The following is a 22,133-nucleotide window of genomic DNA, read 5'->3' as shown; positions in this document are numbered from 1 at the left end:
TGTATTATACTTCTCTCCACCAGTTCTACTTATGCTGTCCTTCTCTCTATCTGTATGTGCACTGTACTACTATCTCCCAGATCTTCATGTATTGTACTTCTCTCCACCAGTTCTACTTATGCTGTCCTTCTCTCTATCTGTATGTGCACTGTACTACTATCTACCAGATCCCCATGTATTGTACTTCTCTCCACCAGTTCTACTTATGCTGTCCTTCTCTCTATCTGTATGTGCACTGTACTACTATCTACCAGATCCCCATGTATTGTACTTCTCTCCACCAGTTCTACATATGCTGTCCTTCTCTCTATCTGTATGTGTACTGTACTACTATCTCCCAGATCTTCATGTATTGTACTTCTCTCCACCAGTTCTACTTATGCTGTCCTTCTCTCTATCTGTATGTGCACTGTACTACTATCTCCCAGATCTTCATGTATTGTACTTCTCTCCACCAGTTCTACATATGCTGTCCTTCTCTCTACCTGTATGTGTACTGTACTACTATCTCCCAGATCTTCATGTATTGTACTTCTCTCCCCTAGTTCTACATATGCTGTCCTTCTCTCTATCTGTATGTGCACTGTACTACTATCTCCCAGATCTTCATGTATTGTACTTCTCTCCACCAGTTCTACTTATGCTGTCCTTCTCTCTACCTGTATGTGTACTGTACTACTATCTCCCAGATCTTCATGTATTGTACTTCTCTCCACCAGTTCTACTTATGCTGTCCTTCTCTCTATCTGTATGTGTACTGTACTACTATCTACCAGATCCCCATGTATTTTACTGTACTACTATCTACCAGATCCCCATGTATCGTACTTCTCTCCACCAGTTCTACTTATGCTGTCCTTCTCTCTATCTGTATGTGTACTGTGCTACTATCTAACAGATCCCCATGTATTGTACTTCTCTCCACCAGTTCTACTTATGCTGTACTTCTCTCTACCTGTATGTGTACTGTACTACTATCTCCCAGATCTTCATGTATTGTACTGTACTACTATCTACCAGATCCCCATTGTGCCGGCATACATACATAATTCCTCTGGGTAGCCATCTTATATGCTTCTGGCCTATGTAAAAAAAACAGTGAACTCTCATCTTCCTGAAGCCTGGGTCACCTATGATATAGATGGACACTTTTATTACCACTACTCTGTGAGGCCGGCTATAAAAGGTCATAAAGGCTACACCAGGCCCAGCTCATCCTGTTCTTTAAGATAAGATCAGCTCGCTGTCAAGCCTGGCTGGAGCGTGACGTCATTAATTTCCAGGTCTGGTTTGAGGAGAGCTAATAGCCCCTTAATTAGCTCTGGGCATAAAACCAGTCTACTTTCATATTTCATTTATGAATCAACTTATGCCCTTTCTGACACCAGATCCAGGCTCTACAGAGTATTGTGGTTAATTGGGTATCAAATATGATTAGAGGATGTGATTCTGTAACTGACCTATGGGTGGTAGAAGAACTACAGGTCCCAGCATTACCGTGTGTGGTCTCATTCTGTATGTAAATAAATAAGGATCGCAAATATGTATTCTGTATAAAAATATGCCGATGTATCAGGGAGATACGAGCTTAAGTATAATCCTCATTGTAGGAACTGAACTTTGATGGGGTCATAAAACACTTGGGGGCCAATCCCTAGGCTTCACAGTCACTCTGCTGCCATTGGCTGACAGGAGTAAGTCTCCTGCCCATGGGAGAGTTCATAAAAATCTGTGCACGAGGACAGAGGAGAGAGACCCATGGAACATCACCAGACACTTAATTGGACATTGACGGCATATCCCTGTATCAGAAGAACTTTGAGGGTCTCCCCTGATACATACTGAAAAGGGGTTTGCAAGGATTCAAAAAGGACATATGAACGACCATCTGAAACCCTCCAGAGAAACTAAGTATTCTTTCATCTTTTTCCCTTTCATTTGAACTGTCGTGATTATTTATATTGTTATTATTATTCTGTAGATTTATAGTCATTTTCATTAGATTTGTATGCACTGCTTTTTACCTTTTATTAAAGATTATAAAATCTAAATAGCCAAGTCTTCCATATTCTAAGCTGCTGAACAACGTACCTTGCTTTTGAAGAGACGTTACTAGGTAGTTAGTTAAATTGCATTCTGGAATTGTAGCTGGGGGTGATTGACTGCGGTTGGTCAGTAAGTGATATCCGGTTCATCCACTGATCTGTGTGATAGTGAATGACCCGGATAGTCGGCTCGTGGACCGGGAACCCACGTGGTGGCAGTTACTGAAGTGTAGTGGGGGGTGTTAGCCGAATGGTAATACCCCGGTCACGTGAGGTCTCTGTGTGTGCGCAGACTCCGTCACAGACCACTACGTCACAGCTGTGGGATCCGGAGCGATCGGATCCATAGTTCGTGACACCCATGTATTGTACTGTACTACTATCTACCAGATCCCCATGTATTGTACTTCTCTCCACCAGTTTTACATATGCTGTACTTCTCTCTATCTGTATGTGTACTGTACTACTATCTACCAGATCCCCATGTATTGTACTTCTCTCCACCAGTTCTACTTATGCCATCCTTCTCTCTATCTGTATGTGTACTGTACTACTATCTACCAGATCCCCATGTATTGTACTTCTCTCCACCAGTTCTACTTATGCCGTCCTTCTCTCTATCTGCATGTGTACTGTACTACTATCTACCAGATCTTCATGTATTGTACTTCTCTCCACCAGTTCTACATATGCTGTACTTCTCTCTACCTGTATGTATACTGTACTACTATCTCCCAGATCTTCATGTATTGTACTTCTCTCTATCTGTATGTGTACTGTACTACTATCTCCCAGATCTTCATGTATTGTACTTATCTCCACCAGTTCTACATATGCTGTCCTTCTCTCTATCTGTATGTGTACTGTACTACTATCTACCAGATCCCCATGTATTGTACTTCTGTCCACCAGTTCTACTTATGCTGTCCTTCTCTCTATCTGTATGTGTACTGTACTACTATCTCCCAGATCTTCATGTATTGTACTTCTCTCCACCAGTTCTACATATGCTGTACTTCTCTCTACCTGTATGTATACTGTACTACTATCTCCCAGATCTTCATGTATTGTACTTCTCTCTATCTGTATGTGTACTGTACTACTATCTCCCAGATCTTCATGTATTGTACTTCTCTCTATCTGTATGTGTACTGTACTACTATCTCCCAGATCTTCATGTATTGTACTTCTCTCCACCAGTTCTACATATGCTGTCCTTCTCTCTACCTACATGTATTGCTCTTTTGTCATTACATGCACCGTACTGTGTTGAGTTTTGGATTACCTTGGCATAGATGCAGCTGTCCGATAGCTTCATATAGGGACAGTATTTATCACACAGTGGACACATGGTTACATTTGTGGCTTGGCAGATTTCTTTGCTATAAAAAATAAGAATGAGACAGTTTTTACATATTTCTTCCACTGGACTGATCAATTATGGCCTTAAACTGCTCTCCAAGTATATGAAGCTGTACTACACTGCATTGTCACAGTTATCCCAGCAGCATATAGTCAAATGAGCTAATTGGTATTTAATAGTTGTCTTATTTTTTCTTTCTGCATGAAGTAATTTGAACAGAATGAAGAACACTGATTTTCCATGTTCCGTCTTTTATATAAAATAAAAAGAGAGATCATACAGATGGTGCTTGCCTAGCTGGGAAAGTGAGTGGATCAAATAATACCTTATCAAAAGGACACTTGGAGCCTTTGTTCTTAGTATGTCTAAAGCTCAAGTTATTTTTTCAAGGTGTAGATAAAATAGGTGTTTAAAGGGAACCCGTCATCATGGAAATGCAGAGCAATCGGCAGGCAAAGTGTTATAAAGCTGGAGTAGCTGAGCCTGAGAAGCTTGAGGTTGTCGCCTTGTACATGCAGTCCTTGAACCTGTTACTTGGTGCCTGCAGTCCTGTCTGTGTGCAGCATGTTGTAGGGCAGAAGGAACTGAGCAGTATGATACATTGTTTGTGTGAAAAGGTTCAATATAACTAGCGTGTTTAATCATTCTATCATTACACCTCTGCTCTTTCTATGCTTAGAGGTCTAATAGGCAGTCCTACTTAGTGACAGCCATCTCTGATAACAAATTCATACTGGGAAGGCTGTCACTCACTGAATAGGACTGCCCACTGGACTTTTTATTATACAGGATGGGCCATTTATATGGATACACCTTAATAAAATGGGAATGGTTGGTGATATTAACTTCGTGTTTGTGGCACATTAGTATATGTGAGGGGGAAAACTTTTCAACATAGGTGGTGACCATGGCGGCCATTTTGAATCCAACGGCCATATGCTGTGAAGATACGAGATGTGCAGCACCTGAAACTACGGATACTGGAAGCCTGTGCTAGCATTTATTTTGCGGTGTTGCTATCAGTGTGTGAAGAGTGGGAGAAGAGGGTTGCATTGACAATCCAACACAATGGGCAGCACATTGAACACATTTTATAAGTGGTCAGAAACTTGTAAATAACTAATGAAAGAATAAAGTTACGTTAAAACCAAGCACACCATTGTTTTTCTTGTGAAATTCCCAATAAGTTTGATGTGTCACATGACCCTCTTCCTATTGAAAAAACAAAAGTTGGATTCAAAATGTCCGACTTCAAAATGGCCGCCATGGTCACCACCCATCTTGAAAAGTTTCCCCCCTAACATATACTAATGTGCCACAAAAACAGGAAGTTGATATCAACCATTCCCATTTTATTAAGGTGTATCCATATAAATGTCCCACCCTGTAGAAAGAGCAGGGATGCAAATGAATACAAAAATACATGTTATACTATATATCAATCCGCTCAGCTCCTGCTCTATAACATGCTGCCTGGAGATCAGACACCATAAATGCAGGTTATGTACAATGACAAGCTACTGGTACAAGCCTGCTGCAGTGTCCATAGATGAGTCTATGTGTCTCCAGGATTGTATGATAAAAGATAAGTTATTAAATGCCTGTTACTTTGAAGGATTTGTATCTGAGATGCAAATTAAATGGGGGGTATAGTTGGAAGTTTACATGAAAGATTAGGGCACAAGGAAAATGGTGATGCATAATTTGCCTCACAAAATAACTGAATGCCACTAATACCACCAGCCAATAGTTTCTGCAAGCTACCTAATATACCATAAGTAGATGTTATCTAGTACAGTGGTAGTAAATGGACCACAAAAAAGTTTAGGTAAGCAAGCATTGTGTGTCTGGGCATATTTATGGCCTAAAGGGATATTCCCATCTCAGACATTGATGGCATATCAACTTCAGATAGGTGGGGGCCCCACCTCTGGGACCTGCTCCTATCTCCAGAATGAACCCAAATTGAAGGAGTGCACACCATGCATGATAAATTAACCCCAGTATTGGGCAGCATAAATTTGTCTTTCATCAGAGCCAAGAGTCCGCACCCTCTAAAACAAAAATATGCCACAATCCTGGAATAATCCAAGTAAAACCATCAAGGTCTATACGCTGAGCAAATATACAGTACAAGCCACCACAGAGATGACGGCATCTCATCCACTTCATATCAATAAATATTGATGATGCCAACCTCACGTATTATACAAGATATTGGAGAACGAAGGAATGCAGACCTAGAGACATCTGTGTGATAGATTTTATCTGACTGAATCAAGGGTGGTGAGTGAAACCATGTGTATGACTTTTATATTTGCCCAGCAGGATTGTGGCATATTGAAATAAAAAGGCTGTGCCGCCACTAAAACAAGGCCAGCCATATAACCAATGTCAAGGCACCCTATGGGTCTTAATAAAGCCCTAAACTGGCGGTGGATCCGCTGAGGTTATGGAGAGGCGCAGGACTCTCCATAACTTCTGCACATCCAACGCCAGTTCTAAATGTAAGACAGCTTATGAGTGGTCTTACATTTAGACCTTTCAGGCGTAGAAAATGGTGAATGAGATTGGCCTGCCGACCCACCCCGTCCCCTCACAATTTTAGACCAGCTGTGAGCGGGGAGAAGTTGCAGATAGCGGTGCAACTAACCGTTGCTATCTGTGCATGAAATATGCCTATTGTAGGCATATTTCAGCATTGTAAGGCTACTTTCACACTTGCGCTTGATCGGATCCGTTCTGAACGGATCCGATCATATTAATGCAGACGGAGGCTCCGTTCAGTACGGATCCGTCTGCATTAATAACTGCATTAATAATTTCTAAGTGCGCAAGATGCCTGAGCGGATCCGTTCAGACTTTCAATGTAAAGTCAATGGGGGACGGATCCGCTTGAAGATTGAGCCATATGGTGTCATCTTCAAGCGGATCCGTTCCCATTGACTTACATTGTAAGTCTGAAAGGATTCGCTCGCCTCCGCACGGCCAGGCGGACAGCTGAACGCTGCAAGCAGCGTTCAGCTGTCCGCCTGGCCGTGCGGAGGCGAGCGGAGCGGAGGCTGAACGCCGCCAGACTGATGCAGTCTGAGCGAATCCGCTCCATTCAGACTGCATCAGGGCTGGACGGAGGCGTTCGGGTCCGCTCGTGAGCTCCTTCAAACGGAGCTCACGAGCGGACCGACGAACGCTAGTGTGAAAGGAGCCTAAATGACCCCCTATGTGTCCAGGCAGGCCATCCAGTGTATATCAGTGCAAAGCAAATTGTGCTAGATGTAAAATACTAAGAACTCGGGGTAAATCAGAATTTTGCAGATGACAAATAATAAGGAAAGTATTACCTGACTTGGCAGCTATCCAATGTAAACATTCCGTATAGGAATACAAATAGTCCGATAACTGCTGCTGGGAATAGCATTCCAGTATACCAACCCAACCAAGCAAAATACAGACCGATCTTCTCTCCAAAATACCGCCTGTAAGAAAACCAACATAAGCAATTAATAAATTAGAATTTCTACATATAAGGCCTCATGTACACAAATGTGTGGTGTCCGTACCTACGCTGCAGACTACCTTTTTGCCATGCTGAGCCATGAACCCGAAAACCCATGAAAGCACTGCGAAATCTTCCTTGGGCTTCCGATCTGTGCCTCCCTTCCACACAACACCATATTTTCCAAATTGCGGAACCATTCAAGTCAATGGGTCTGCATACATAATATGGCATTCACACGGCCGGTGCCCATATACTGTATTACAGATTCACTGTTTGTGGGCTGCAATACAGGCACAAAACTTACTGTTACTGTGAACAGTTATACAAGTTGAAGATTAAATGGTCTCCAAAAGGCATAAAATGAAACACCCTTTTCAACATTTTGCAATATCAGTGTATTATTTTGGTTTTGCACAATTGTTGAGAGAAAAAAGGTAAGGAGTACCCTCCAAAAGTATGGGAACCCAAGGAGATTTGAGCACTCAGATAACTTTGACCAAGGTCTCAGACCTTAAATAGCCTGTTAGGGTTCCTCAGTTAGAGGAGCAGAACAACAGAAATGATGGAAGTGCTGGATTCAGCACATAACTGAGATGAACAGAGCTGAAAATATTCTATTGACTACAATGGAGTAACTACAGTTTCCATTTGGGAACGTGTTTTGTTACCGGACCAAAAAGTCCTGCATGCAGGACTTTTTTGTCCAGTCTTTTTCACTGAATCTGTGATGGAGGTCCCAAATGCAGTCTCCAAAGCAGATAGAAACAAGCTCTTAATATAATCTTGAAGAAAATAATGTGGTTCCCAGAAAATAATGCAAAAAGAAAAGCATACCTAGAAATATGTTCTGCACTACTGCAACACTAGCATTTTTTCCTCTCCAGCGCTGTGAGTGCTATTAAAGTATATTGATTGGGGCCATCAGCTCAGCTCTGGATAAGCTGGTAAGCTCCTGCAAATTGGCTGCTGTGTATTAACACAAGTCTAGCACACGCTCACCTGGAAGTCAGTGCATGGAGCAGATTTATAACAGAAGAGAAACAGAAGGATGATAAAGTATGGCCTAATAAACTACCAGTGAGGAAAAATAACTAAATTCAAGTTTCCATTAAATTTCTATTGAGTAACAGCTGCACATAATTCATATGTATCTACTGTACAAATATACTGAGTCACCGACTAAAGACAAAAATAAATCTAATCATTAAATTAGAAGTAACTTTTGTAAAACAACTGTACAAAATTTGTTCTATTTTTCAGTACTATTTCTAGGAAGTAGCTGGTCAAAACAACCCTATATTAGGCTAGCGTTAAACATGCAGATTTTTTTTGTTTAGATTACAACCAGGGGTGTAACGTGGGGGGGGGGGACAAGGGGGTCGTTGCCCAGGGCGCAAAATTACAGGGGGCGCCAGGCAGCTGAAATTTCAATGAGGGCCATGAGAGCCTGTGGCTCCCGTCCCCTCCGTTCTTCCTCGTATGCTTTAGGCTAGTGGCCTGAAGCCTATGAGGCAGTGTGATGAAACCAACCTCGCCATGGTGTTTTGGAGGGGGCTGTTTGCCAGCCTCCTGCCCCAGGATTACGGCCCTTTGAGATACTTTTGCTAACTTTTAAACCCCTGTACCTATTCAAGTGAATTTTGGATAGGTTTGTCCCCAAGTTATACTGGTTAAATTGATGTAAGTTATATGTATGGACAATGTAAACTCACAAAGTTGTAACAATTTATAATAAGTGTAACTTGTCAGCTTGGGAGATAGTTGAGTGGATAGGCAGAGGGGAGGAATATGCTGGGTGTGTTTCTATTGTCCCATTGTTCTATTGTCCCATTGTGCCATTGTGTGCTTAAATGGTGATGTCTGTCCTGTTGTCTCCACATGTGTATTGGCGATTTCCTTTTGTCCTGAGAGATAATTGGATTGCCCCTCGGTTGTCTCCAGGACAGAGAGGAGGAAACCATGATGCATTGTGGGGATGTGTTGTATCTGTCATGTGTCGCAGTCTTCCTTCTGGTCCCCTAGGGGCGTGTCAACCAGATGGGGACCTGCATAAATACGGGCGGGTAGCCCTCAATAAAGAGTTGCTGTTTTTACATTCAACATAGAGCCTCGTCTCATGTGTGTGGGGATTGCTATACGTGTATACTCTCCTGGCTATTACTACTAGCTCTTGTAAGAGCTGTTCCTGGTTCCTGTGGTGGTATCGGAGTCGAGCGGAGTGCTTGGAGTCCCCGGGAGCATCCATTAACGGAGGTACCCGGTCGGGGTGCTAGGAGATCTGTTACATTGGTGGCAAGCGGTGGGATCGTTCCCACAGCCAGAAGGACAGCTACAGGAGACACCATTCCATGGATTTTACAATTTGAGGGCAACGCATGTCCTAGTACAGCGACCCTGACAGCACCAGAATGGAAACAGCAGTGGAGTACGATGAGGGTGTCATGGATGACTGAGATGCAGTCTGCAAAGGCATCTGGTACCAGGTACTGGGTATTGTGGAGTATATGCAGGACGAGAGACTCCCCACGGAAGACCAGCAGTTGCTGAAGCGAGTAGCCCTGTGGATGCCCTTCCTGGAAGAGCAGCCCCGGGAGGAATGGGTAAAGGAATTGGAACTCCTAGCATGGCAGGAGCTGTGGCTGGAAGATGCCTACCAGGCGCTCTGGTGGTATGGGGCACAGTACCTACCCAGGACAGCTGAGCATGACAAGCCAGAGGGAGAGGAGTTTGATGGTCCTGGCTTGTTATGGGAGACTTTTTCAGAGCTGGAGTTTGGGAGCCCTACACAAGCCCGGTTCCGTGATCTCTTGGAATGGAGGGAGAGCAGGTATGACTGGGACAACACTCATGAGATTGAGCAGGACCTGGTCCACCTGGTGACCTGGGAGATGGAGCTGGAACAGGGCTACCAGCAGCTGTTCCACTCCAGTGAGAAGGCTCAGCAGGAGAGCAGAGTGTCAGACCCAGGTCCAGAGCCCTTCAGCTGGGAGGATATTGTGTAAGTTTACTGGGAAAAACCCCAGGTGGCCGGTGGAGATGGAACCGAGGTCTCTCCACTGCTCCTGCAGGGAATTGGGAGCCCAGTCTCCATTCCCCAGCGGCAGGCTTAGTTACAGGGGGCAGAGACAGTCAGTCCTGTCCCCCAGCGGCAGAGTGTCCTACAAGGAACATAGAGCCCAGTCTCCTTTCCCCAGCAACAGGACACTGTATTGGGAGTGGAAACAGTTGGTCGCCCTCCCCAGTGGCTGGAAGTATGTATGGGAGAGGAGCTCGCTACACCCTCTCCCCAGCGGCAGCTTAACGCACCAGGGGGAGATAGTAAGCCCCACAACAGTGCAGATGGGACCATGGTCTCTGCACTTACAGCACAGGGGGTAGGGACAGTCGGTCCTGTCCCCCAGCGACAGGGCTGTTTAGCCAAAGGGGAGACAGTTGGTCTCCCCCTCCAACAACCAGACTCCAACCAGGCTTCTTCCGTGGTAGCGCTGGCACCAGGGCAGAGTCCCACTGATCCCTGCCCACAAAGCAACCTCCACTCCAAGCCAGGGAGCAAATCAGAGACCGGGAGTACCAGCTACCCATATAACCTTGGTGGATTCACTGAACAGAGACAGGCTACTAAATTCAACAGGTCCAGTATGTGGTTGTGGGTGGGATGCCAGACTAACTCAGGTACCATCCGGCGTGAGGTCAGGTATCTGGTTAGTCTTCCCTGGGAGGGGGAGATGTGTGACGAAACCAACCACGCCACAGTGTTTTGGAGGGGGCCGTTTGCCAGCCTCCTGCCCCAGGATTACGGCCCTTTGAGATACTTTTGCTAACTTATAAACCCCTGAACCTATTCAAGTGAATTTTGGATAGGTTTGTCCCCAAGTTATACTGGTTAAATTGATGTAAGTTATATGTATGGACAATGTAAACTCACAAAGTTGTAACAATTTATAATAAGTGTAACTTATCAGCTTGGGAGATAGTTGAGTGGATAGACAGAGGGGAGGAATATGATGGGTGTGTTTCTATTGTCCCATTGTTCTATTGTCCCATTGTGCCATTGTGTGCTTAAATGGTGATGTCTGTCCTGTTGTCTCCACATGTGTATTGGCGATTTCCCTTTGTCCTGAGAAATAATTGGATTGCTCCTCGGTTGTCTCCAGGACAGAGAGGAGGAAACCATGATGCATTGTGGGGATGTGTTGTATCTGTCCTGTGTCGCAGTCTTCCTTCTGGTCCCCTAGGGCGTGTCAACCAGATGGGGACCTGCATAAATACGGGCGGGTAGCCCTCAATAAAGAGTTGCTGTTTTTACATTCAACATAGAGCCTCAGCTCATGTGTGTGGGGATTGCTATACGTGTATACTCTCCTGGCTATTACTACTAGCTCTTGTAAGAGCTGTTCCTGGTTCCTGTGGTGGTATCGGTGTTGAGCAGAGTGCTTGGAGTCCCCGGGAGGCACTGGGAGCATCCATTAACAGGGGTACCCGGTCGGGGTGCTAGGAGATCCGTTACAGGCAGTAGAGCGACCGCAGTGTCTAGAATGGAGTTGATCTTAGGAGGTATGATGTCAGGGGAAGAGGCGGAGTCTAGTCATTCAGGGGGCGGGGCCTAAAGATGAGCTGTAGATTCTACAGAGCAGGATGTTGGAGAGAGGAGCAGAGTCTGCAGGTCAGTATGTGGAGGAGAATAGTGACTGTTATTTTTATTTGGGGGGCTTTTTGCAGGGGCTGAAGGGAGGAGGATTAATCTTTGTATTGGAGACTGTATGTTAGAGGGGTCTGAAGAGAGGGTATTGGGGGTGATATTATTTACATGGGATTGTATGCTGGAGGAGCTGAAGGCAGGAAGAGTACAGAATTTTACATGGGACTGTATGCTGAAGACAGGGGGAGTTTTGTATTTTACATGGGACTGTATGTTGGAGGGGCTGAAGGCAGGGAATTCATGTATTTTACATATAACTGTATGCTGAAGGGGCTAAGGCAGGGAAGTGATGTGTTTACATGGGACTGTTTGCTGGAAGGGCTGAAGTCAGGGGGGTTGTATCTTACATGGGACTGTACAGGGAGTGCAGAATTATTAGGCAAATTAGTATTTTGACCACATCATCCTCTTTATGCATGTTGTCTTACTCCAAGCTGTATAGGCTCGAAAGCCTACTACCAATTAAGCATATTAGGTGATGTGCATCTCTGTAATGAGAAGGGGTGTGGTCTAATGACATCAACACCCTATATCAGGTATGCATAATTATTAGGCAACTTCCTTTCCTTTGGCAAAATGGGTCAAAAGAAGGACTTGACAGGCTCACAAAAGTCAAAAATAGTGAGATATCTTGCAGAGGGATGCAGCACTCTTAAAATTGCAAAGCTTCCGAAGCGTGATCATCGAACAATCAAGCGTTTCATTCAAAATAGTCAACAGGGTCGCAAGAAGCGTGTGGAAAAACCAAGGCGCAAAATAACTGCCCATGAACTGAGAAAAGTCAAGCGTGCAGCTGCCAAGATGCCACTTGCCACCAGTTTGGCCATATTTCAGAGCTGCAACATCACTGGAGTGCCCAAAAGCACAAGGTGTGCAATACTCAGAGACATGGCCAAGGTAAGAAAGGCTGAAAGACGACCACCACTGAACAAGACACACAAGCTGAAACGTCAAGACTGGGCCAAGAAATATCTCAAGACTGATTTTTCTAAGGTTTTATGGACTGATGAAATGAGAGTGAGTCTTGATGGGCCAGATGGATGGGCCCGTGGCTGGATTGGTAAAGGGCAGAGAGCTCCAGTCCGACTCAGACGCCAGCAAGGTGGAGGTGGAGTACTGGTTTGGGCTGGTATCATCAAAGATGAGCTTGTGGGGCCTTTTCGGGTTGAGGATGGAGTCAAGCTCAACTCCCAGTCCTACTGCTAGTTTCTGGAAGACACCTTCTTCAAGCAGTGGTACAGGAAGAAGTCTGCATCCTTCAAGAAAAATATGATTTTGCAGGACAATGCTCCATCACACACGTCCAAGTACTCCACAGCGTGGCTGGCAAGAAAGGGTATAAAAGAAGAAAATCTAATGACATGGCCTCCTTGTTCACCTGATCTGAACCCCATTGAGAACCTGTGGTCCATCATCAAATGTGAGATTTACAAGGAGGGAAAACAGTACACCTCTCTGAACAGTGTCTGGGAGGCTGTGGTTGCTGCTGCACGCAATGTTGATGGTGAACAGATCAAAACACTGACAGAATCCATGGATGGCAGGCTTTTGAGTGTCCTTGCAAAGAAAGGTGGCTATATTGGTCACTGATTTGTTTTTGTTTTGTTTTTGAATGTCAGAAATGTATATTTGTGAATGTTGAGATGTTATATTGGTTTCACTGGTAAAAATAAATAATTGAAATGGGTATATATTTGTTTTTTGTTAAGTTGCCTAATAATTATGCACAGTAATAGTCACCTGCACACACAGATATCCCCCTAAAATAGCTAAAACTAAAAACAAACTAAAAACTACTTCCAAAAATATTCAGCTTTGATATTAATGAGTTTTTTGGGTTCATTGAGAACATGGTTGTTGTTCAATAATAAAATTAAACCTCAAACATACAACTTGCCTAATAATTCTGCACTCCCTGTATACTGGAGGAGCTGAAGGCAGGGGGAGTGATGCATTTTACATTGGACTGTATGCTGGAGGGGCTGAAGGCAGGGGGAAGGTTGTATCTTACATGGGACTGTATGCTGGAGGGGCTGAAGGCAGGGGGAGTGAGGTATTTTACATTGGACTGTATGCTGGAGGGGCTGAAGTGGGGGGCATAATTATTACTATAATACTACAGAGGGGGCATTTATAATATTATTAAAAATAATAATAATAATAATACAGAGGAGGAAATAATAATAATACAGAGGGGCCAGTATATATTTTAATTACCGTATTTTTCGCCCCATAAGACGCACTTTCCCCCCCCAAAAAATCGGGGGGAAATGCCCCTGCGTCTTATGGGGCGAATGCTGACAATTTAACATCGCTGGATGCGATGTAGCGTGAGCTGGGGCCGGGGGAGGGACTGGGAGGAGGAGCTGGGGGCCGGGAATAGCGGCGGGGCAGTGCAATCAATGTACTATAGCCCCGCCCCGCCGCTCCGGTATACTAATATTAAATGTCTTATTCGATTAAAATGTATTATATATGCTCCCTCACTCCTATATTGCTAATCGTACCTTAAATCCTATTCCTAGGTGCTGTAATGCAGGCTGGGCGGGCGGCAGCGTAACTCCTTGATGTCACGTGCCTGCGCCGCCTACTTTATGAATGAAGCAGGCGGCGCAGGCAAGTGACGTCAGCGAGTGACGCGCCGGCCGCCCGGCCTGCATTACAGCACCTAGGAAAAGGATTTAAGGTTCGATTAGCAATATAGGAGTGAGGGGGCATATCTAATACAATTTAATTGAATAAGACATTTAATATTAGTATACAGGCGGCGGCGGGGGGGGGGGAGCTATTGGATGATCGGTGGATGGCACAGTTAAGGGGGGGGGGTCTGTGGATGGCACTGTTATGGGCTGGGGGGCTGTGGATGGCACAGTTATGGGGTGGGGGGTCTGTGGATGGCACATATGTAACAGTGCCACCCACAGATCCCCCCTGTAACAGTGCCATCCACAGATCCCCCCTGTAACAGTGCTATCCACAGATCCCCCCCCCCCCCCCGTAACAGTGCCATCCACAGATCCCCCCCTGTAACAGTGTGTCAGTCATCCACAGATCCCCCCCATAACAGTGTCCGTCATCCACAGATCCCCCCATAACAGTGTCCGTCATCCACAGATCCCCCCATAACAGTGTCCGTCATCCACAGATCCCCCCATAACAGTGTCCGTCATTCACAGATCCCCCCATAACAGTGTCCGTCATCCACAGATCCCCCCATAACAGTGTCCGTCATACACAGATCCCCCCATAACAGTGTCCGTCATCCACAGATCCCCCCCATAACAGTGTCCGTCATCCACAGATCCCCCCCATAACAGTGTCCGTCATCCACAGATCCCCCCCATAACAGTGTCCGTCATCCACAGATCCCCCCCATAACAGTGTCTGTCATCCACAGATCCCCCCATAACAGTGTCCTTCACAGAGCCCCAGTAATAGTGCCACCCACAGACCACCATTAGTTCCAAACCCACCAAAAGCACAGCATTTGGTTAAAAATAATTTTTTTCTTATTTTCCTCCCCAAAAACCTAGGTGCGTCTTATGGGCCGGTGCGTCCTATAGGGCGAAAAATACGGTATACAGAGGGCATTATAGTTTTTGGCACTACGGGGGAGGGGAGGTCTATTATCTGAGGATGATAGTAAAGTGAGAAATCCAAAACATTTACTGTGAAACTCCACAGAGATGAGATGCGGCTGAAAGAAGTTATCATGGGCCTATCTCTGAATGAGGATGCTGAGGAAAGTCTATATCACAGGAGATGTCACTGGATGTAAGAAATATGGTGCTGTATTCTCCTGTATATTTCATAGCAATGTATGTTATGTCCATCCAAATATCTGTTTTGGGGGGTGGGGGTGGATATCGAATTTGGGCCACACTGCCGAAGCCCAGCCCCAGATTTCAGGTCACACTGTGCGTGTTCTGAATTCTGGGGCCTCACACCCATCCACTACATTATATGTACTCCGAGAGTTATTCCTGTGTTATCTGTGGTGTTACATAGGACTGCAGGTAACATCTACATGCATAATTTGTAAAAAGGGGCGTGGTCACAGGTTGGGGGGCGCAATACTTGGCTTGCCCCGGGTGCTGGCAACCCACGCTACGCCACTGATTACAACCATAGAAAGAACATCAGAGGTCAAAGGCAGTCTAATAGTGCATACATACTGTATTTGTGGATTAGCAGGCTAGCTGGTTCATGTTAAGAGTTCACAACAGTGGGTGGATTTACTAATATGGTCTTAAATGTAGACAGTTTATAATCAGATTTATCACAGCGGCTCGTGCTGTATGATAAATTTGGTGCATTTTTAAAAGCCTCATTTATCAAAACTGTGCAGCAGTAAAACTTTTTTCCAGAGCAGTTTAAAGGGGGTTCTCTGGGAATCTGCCATACAATGTGAGTAGGACTGGTTGTGTCTGTGACGGACTGAACATCCTGCTGGCCCAGTGAAGTCACGACTAGTATCACTGGCCTGGGCGCGGCTAAGCTCCATTCAAGTGAACGGAGCTTAGCCGCGACCAGGCCAGTTGATACTAGTCGTGACGTCACTGGGCCTGCAGTAAACAGTAAGAAGGCCGCGGTGCTGCTGGACTCCAGCCGATCAGATGCTGATGCTCTATCCTGAGGAGAGATCATCAGTTAAAACAAACTGTAGAACCCCTTTAAATGACTGAATAACCTGTCAGATATCATCACCATGAAATTGAAAAGTAAATGAAAATTGTTCTAAATACCATCTGCCACAGAATGAGACACTCAAATTACCGTACAAGATCCAGAGGCTGGTATTTGTACCACACCCCCCAGGACGCCCAGCACTCAAAAAGAAGATGTCTGTGATTTTCTGCTCCATGGGTCTTTATTGAGTTTTTGCTTCTGTAACCTCCCTTAAATACAAATAAGACAAAAAAATCATCAATTTCAACAATGTAAGGCTCTTTCACACAACAGCTTTTTTTTTTTCCGTTTACAGGGCGTTTTTTGCGAACCGTATAATGTCTGTATACGGAACCATTCATTTTAATGGTTCCGCAAAAAAAACTAAATGTACTCTGTATGCATTCCGTTTCCGTATTTCCATTATTCCGTTCCAATGAAAGATAGAACATGTCCTATTAAAACCCGCAAATCACGTTCCGTGACTCCATTCAAGGAACAGATACGGAAATGCATCCGTATGTCTTCCGTATCCGTTCCGTTTTTGTGGAACCATCTATTGAAAATGTTTTGCCCAGCCCAATTTTTTCTATGTAATTACTGTATATTGTATATGACATTCAGAAAAACGGAATAGAAACGGAAACACAACAGAAACAAAAAAAAGGAACAACGTTCCGTGTGAAAGAGGCCTAATAGTGAGAGATTTGTACACTGCTATCTAGTCTGTATCCTGCATTGTATATGTTTATATGAATACTAATAAATACAAGTATCCAGAATGGCAACTGTATACAGGCACTACATTTACATTATCCTGTCATTTACTTTTCTGTAGAATATCATGAAATATAAATATAAAAGTATATCAATGTAATTAGTTCTCTTGTTAAAAAAATACATTTTCTGATATGCTATTATTATAATTTAGGTTACTAGAGGTGATTCTTTAATGCGGGACCCCTGTGTATTAGGGGAGAGTGGCTACAAAGAACACCTCTATCCCTGGAGGGCCCTGCATGTACGTGAATAGCATACACAGCCTGTCGATTTCTGTGGGTACAATGATATTCTTCATTTTCCCTGTAGTAAGGCTGTAAGAAAATGATATACGTGTTGCCACACAAGGGATCCCAGCGACATGGCAATCTGTGATGAGCCCATTTTTGGGGGAACCTTTCTAACAAAAGGGACCATTCAAAGTTTACCAACTTGTGGCGAAACCAACCTCGCCACTGGGTTTTGGAGAGGGCTGTTTAAAAGCCTCTTGCCTCAGGATTATGGCCCATAGTAACTTTAAAGGAGAAAACAGACCGGCCGCACAGCTTAAATCTGTCTGTAGAATTGTATTTTATGTTATTATGCGTTCGGTTAAATTGTATGTTATGTGAGGGCACCCAGATAGCTAATATTATTGTATTCGTGTATTCTGAGTGCCATTCACCTAATGATATGCACTCAGACTTGAGCTATCTGGGGATATGTTAAATGTCTGTGTTTGCTGTGGGGGTGTGCCATTGTGTGTTTAAATGGTGATGTCTGTCCTGTTGTCTCCACATGTGTATTGGTGATCTCCCTTTGTCCTGAGAGATAATTGGATTGCCTTCGGTTGTCTCTGGGACAGAGAGGAGGAAACCATGATGCATTGTGGGGATGTGTTGTATCTGTTCTGTATTTGCAAAACTGTAATAAAAACCAGGCTGGGTGTGCCAGCACATCAGACCACTGCTGACCCTCAAGACGGAGCCTTGTCTCGTTATTGGGGGGATTCCCTATATGCTGTTAGAGACGGATTGCCAGGAGTGTAAGCCGACTGTACGCTTTTCCTGTTCGTCTGCCGGCAGCTATTTGCGAGGTTCCAGTTTGGAGTGCTATTTTGTATCCAGTTCGGGAGGTTGGTGTTCTGCAGTAGCTGTGCCTGTCTCTCAGAAAGGGGCATATCGCCTAAACGGATTTTAACCCCTTGTCTGCTGAAACGGTGCCGTTACATTGGTGGCAGCAGTGGGATCGTTCCTACAGCCAGAAGGACAGCTACAGGAGACACCATTTCTGTGGATTCTACAATTTAAGGGCAACGCATGTCTCAGTACAGCGACCCTAAAAGCACCAGGATGGAACCAGCAGTGGAGTACAGATACTCTGTGGAGGAATTTGACCGTATGATGTGGTTGCGGCTAAACTTCTTCGGACCCAATCCAGCTGAGAAATATGTGAAGTTCGTGAGGAGTCTAGTGTTCAAGACCCTACTATACCGGGCAGAAGGTGACGGTCAGCTGCCACGTTGGGTGGACCTCCATCGGAAGTTACAGTTGCGGGACAGTGGGAGCCCAGTCTCCATTCCCCAGCGGCAGTGTGAAGTGCAGGGAGGGGAGAGCAGCGGCCTCCCTCCCCAGCGGCAGGCTGAGTTACAGGGGGCAGAGGTAGTTGTTCCTGCCCCCCAGCAGCAGCATGATTTTTTGGGAATTGGGAGCCTAGTCTCCATTCCCCAGCGGCAGTGTGAAGTGCAGGGAGGGGAGAACAGCGGCCTCCCTCCCCAGCAGCAGGCTGAGTTACAGGGGGCAGAGGTAGTTGTTCCTGCCCCCCAGCAGCAGCATGATTTTTTGGGAATTGGGAGCCTAGTCTCCATTCCCCAGCGGCAGTGTGAAGTGCAGGGAGGGGAGAGCAGCGGCCTCCCTCCCCAGCGGCAGGCTGAGTTACAGGGGGCAGAGGTAGTTGTTCCTGCCCCCCAGCAGCAGCATGATTTTTTGGGAATTGGGAGCCTAGTCTCCATTCCCCAGCGGCCGTGTGATGTACAGGGAATTGGGAGCCGAGTCTCCATTCCCCAGTGGCAGGCTGAGTTACAGGGGGCAGAGACAGTCGGTCCTGTCCTCCAGCAGCAGCAGGATTTGTTGGGAACTGGGAGCCTAGTCTCCATTCCCCAGCGGCAGCTTAACGCACCAGGGGGAGACAGTAAGCCCCACAACTGTGCAGATGGGACCGTGGTCTCTGCACTCACAGCACAGGGGGTAGGGACCGTCGGTCTTGTCCCCCAGCAACAGGGCTGTTTAGCCAAAGAGGAGACAGTCGGTCTCCCCCTCAAACAACCAGATCTCCAGCCATCTCCGCAGGGATACCAGGAGGAGGAGGTAAGCGAGCCCTCCCCTTCCCAGCTACTTCCCAACCGAGTTCCGGGGGCAGGGGATGAGCCTGCAATACCCACTGATCCCTTCCCAGCGGAAGAGCTGGCATCAGGGCAGAGAGCCGCTAGCCTCTGCTCCACCAACCCCCTTGTTACAGGACTGGCTTGTACCCCCCTCAACCCAGCGGAAGAGCTGGCATCTGGGCAGAGAACAGTCGGCCTCTGCCCACCAAGTAGCTACAGCTCCAAGCTGGAGAACCACAAAGCAAGGAGTAGCAGATGCACACTCAACAGCTGGGGACCTACAGAACAGAGCCAGGCCCCAAAATTCAACAGGTCCAGTATTGGGTTGTGGGTGGGCTGCCAGACTAACTCAGGTACCGACCGGCGTGAGGTCAGGTATCTGGTTAGTCTTCCCTGGGGGGGGGAGATGTGTGGCGAAACCAACCTCGCCACTGGGTTTTGGAGAGGGCTGTTTAAAAGCCTCTTGCCTCAGGATTATGGCCCATAGTAACTTTAAAGGAGAAAACAGACCGGCCGCACAGCTTAAATCTGTCTGTAGAATTGTATTTTATGTTATTATGCGTTCGGTTAAATTGTATGTTATGTTATGTGAGGGCACCCAGATAGCTAATACTATTGTATTCGTGTATTCTGAGTGCCATTCACCTAATGATATGCACTCAGACTTGAGCTATCTGGGGATATGTTAAATGACTGTGTTTGCTGTGGGGGTGTGCCATTGTGTGTTTAAATGGTGATGTATGTCCTGTTGTCTCCACATGTGTATTGGTGATCTCCCTTTGTCCTGAGAGATAATTGGATTGCCCTCGGTTGTCTCTGGGACAGAGAGGAGGAAACCATGATGCATTGTGGGGATGTGTTGTATCTGTTCTGTATTTGCAAAACTGTAATAAAAACCAGGCTGGGTGTGCCAGCACATCAGACCACTGCTGACCCTCAAGACGGAGCCTTGTCTCGTTATTGGGGGGATTCCCTATATGCTGTTAGAGACTGATTGCCAGGAGTGTAAGCTGACTGTACGCTTTTCCTGTTCGTCTGCCAGCAGCTATTCGCGAGGTTCCAGTTTGGAGTGCTATTTTGTATCCAGTTCGGGAGGTTGGTGTTCTGCAGTAGCTGTGCCTGTCTCTCAGAAAGGGGCATATCGCCTAAACGGATTTTAACCCCTTGTCTGCTGAAACGGTCCGTTACACAACGACTTGAGACTCTTTCCTGCTGCATCCACTTCTGGCTTTAGCTCCAAAAAAGCTTAAAAAACTGCAGGGTGGTTTCAAAAATAGCTTTTTAGGAAGAAAAATGTGCAGTTTTTCCTAACGTTTGTGCATAGATTTCTACAAAATTAACTTACTGTACATGTCTGCACATGTTCTGCAATAAATCTGCATGAACTTACCCTAGAAATCTTATAACATCTATGTTGCTGGGTAACAATGTTTACGACATCACTATATATAAATTAAAAATGGACTGAATTAACAAGAATCACAGATTGCACGTCAGATTATACCTCATGTAAAGGGAATGCAGCTTCGTAAGTGCAGTTAGAAAGCAAGCGGTTCAGTCCTGAGAAAAGAAAAAAAAAGTCCTTTTAGCAGAAAATGTAGTGTTGTCAATAACCATCTAAAGTTTAGAGGTCATCCCGAAAAATTGTATTTTGTTAATTCCGGGAGAACCCCCTTAGAGGGATTGTGCTACTAATAATACTTATTCCCTGTCCACAAGATGGGGAATAAGTGTTTGACCGCTGGCTGTTCAACCGATGGTACCCCCAGTGATCATGAGAACTGGGGACCGTAAGTTCCACCGAATTTCCCCATGAGAATGCAGCGTTGTTAAGTCCACTGCTCCATTCACTTGTATGTGATTTCCGAGAGTGCTGTACCTGGAAACCCCATAGAAGAGAATGGAGTCGTGGACGTAGCAGCGCTGCATTCTCATGGGTCAGTTCAGCGGCACTTGCGTTCCCCTGTTCTCTTGATCCATGTAGGTCCCAGCTATTCTGTGGATAGGTAATAAGTGTTATTAGTGGCACAACCCCCTTGCTTATGTACACATCAGGATCCTGTGCACCACACATGCGTCTCTCCAATGTGCATGAGCTCTTCAAGGGGTTGTGCAAGAACTGGGGGGGGGGGGGAGGAGGGGGGTGGCAACCCCACACAAACACACACTTGGCAGGGGTGCAAAGGGAAGATTTTTCTCTTTGAATCACTGGCCGTAGTGGTGACCGGAACCCTTGCTTCATGTGACCATTTGTCATGCAGTACATGCCCCATTTTTGCACAACCACTTTAAGTCCCAATGGCTACAATCTATGAAACCACAGACATTCTGTGTACTGTCTTATGGTGCTTCTCTAGGAGAAAAAAATTCCTTAATATGGCCTCTGATATGGCCATATCCATATCCATATAACAGAAATAACTGCCTACTTCAGTATGAAATCAGAGGCATATGGATGTATAGTATGATCCCACAGATGAAAGAGCCTTACACATAGAGCCTTAAATGGAACTTGTCACCAGAGTTTTGGTGATTACACCGACACCATGATGCTACAGTACAGTTAATAACATTCTAAACATGTGTAACACCCCAGAGAGGCATTACCACCTCTACGGCCCTCTACTATCACCTACGGTTGATTCTGTGTCATCCTGTGTATTTATTGCTAGGTCCTGCATATTGTGAATCTGTATTTCTGGTTTTGTAACTCTTAA

At 45.5% G+C, this 22,133-nt stretch overlaps 1 protein-coding gene across 1 annotated transcript in view; it reads right to left on the bottom strand.

The window, feature by feature from the left end:
* The window catches only part of ANO4 (anoctamin 4), a 426,239-nt gene that overhangs the window by 98,993 nt on the left and 305,113 nt on the right, over positions 1–22,133 (bottom strand). Inside the window, exons 11-14 of the mRNA XM_044277391.1 lie at positions 20,921–20,976; positions 16,383–16,504; positions 6,750–6,884; positions 3,331–3,427 (exon numbers count right to left, since the gene is read on the bottom strand). Coding sequence (XP_044133326.1) covers positions 3,331–3,427; positions 6,750–6,884; positions 16,383–16,504; positions 20,921–20,976 — 410 coding nt within the window. The remainder of the gene's footprint in view (positions 1–3,330; positions 3,428–6,749; positions 6,885–16,382; positions 16,505–20,920; positions 20,977–22,133) is intronic.

Source organism: Bufo gargarizans, chromosome 2 (assembly GCF_014858855.1).
Source record: "Bufo gargarizans isolate SCDJY-AF-19 chromosome 2, ASM1485885v1, whole genome shotgun sequence".
NCBI lineage: Eukaryota > Metazoa > Chordata > Amphibia > Anura > Bufonidae > Bufo > Bufo gargarizans.
The sequence above is the reverse complement of the archived record's forward strand: the minus strand, read 5'-3'. Positions and strand labels throughout refer to the sequence as shown.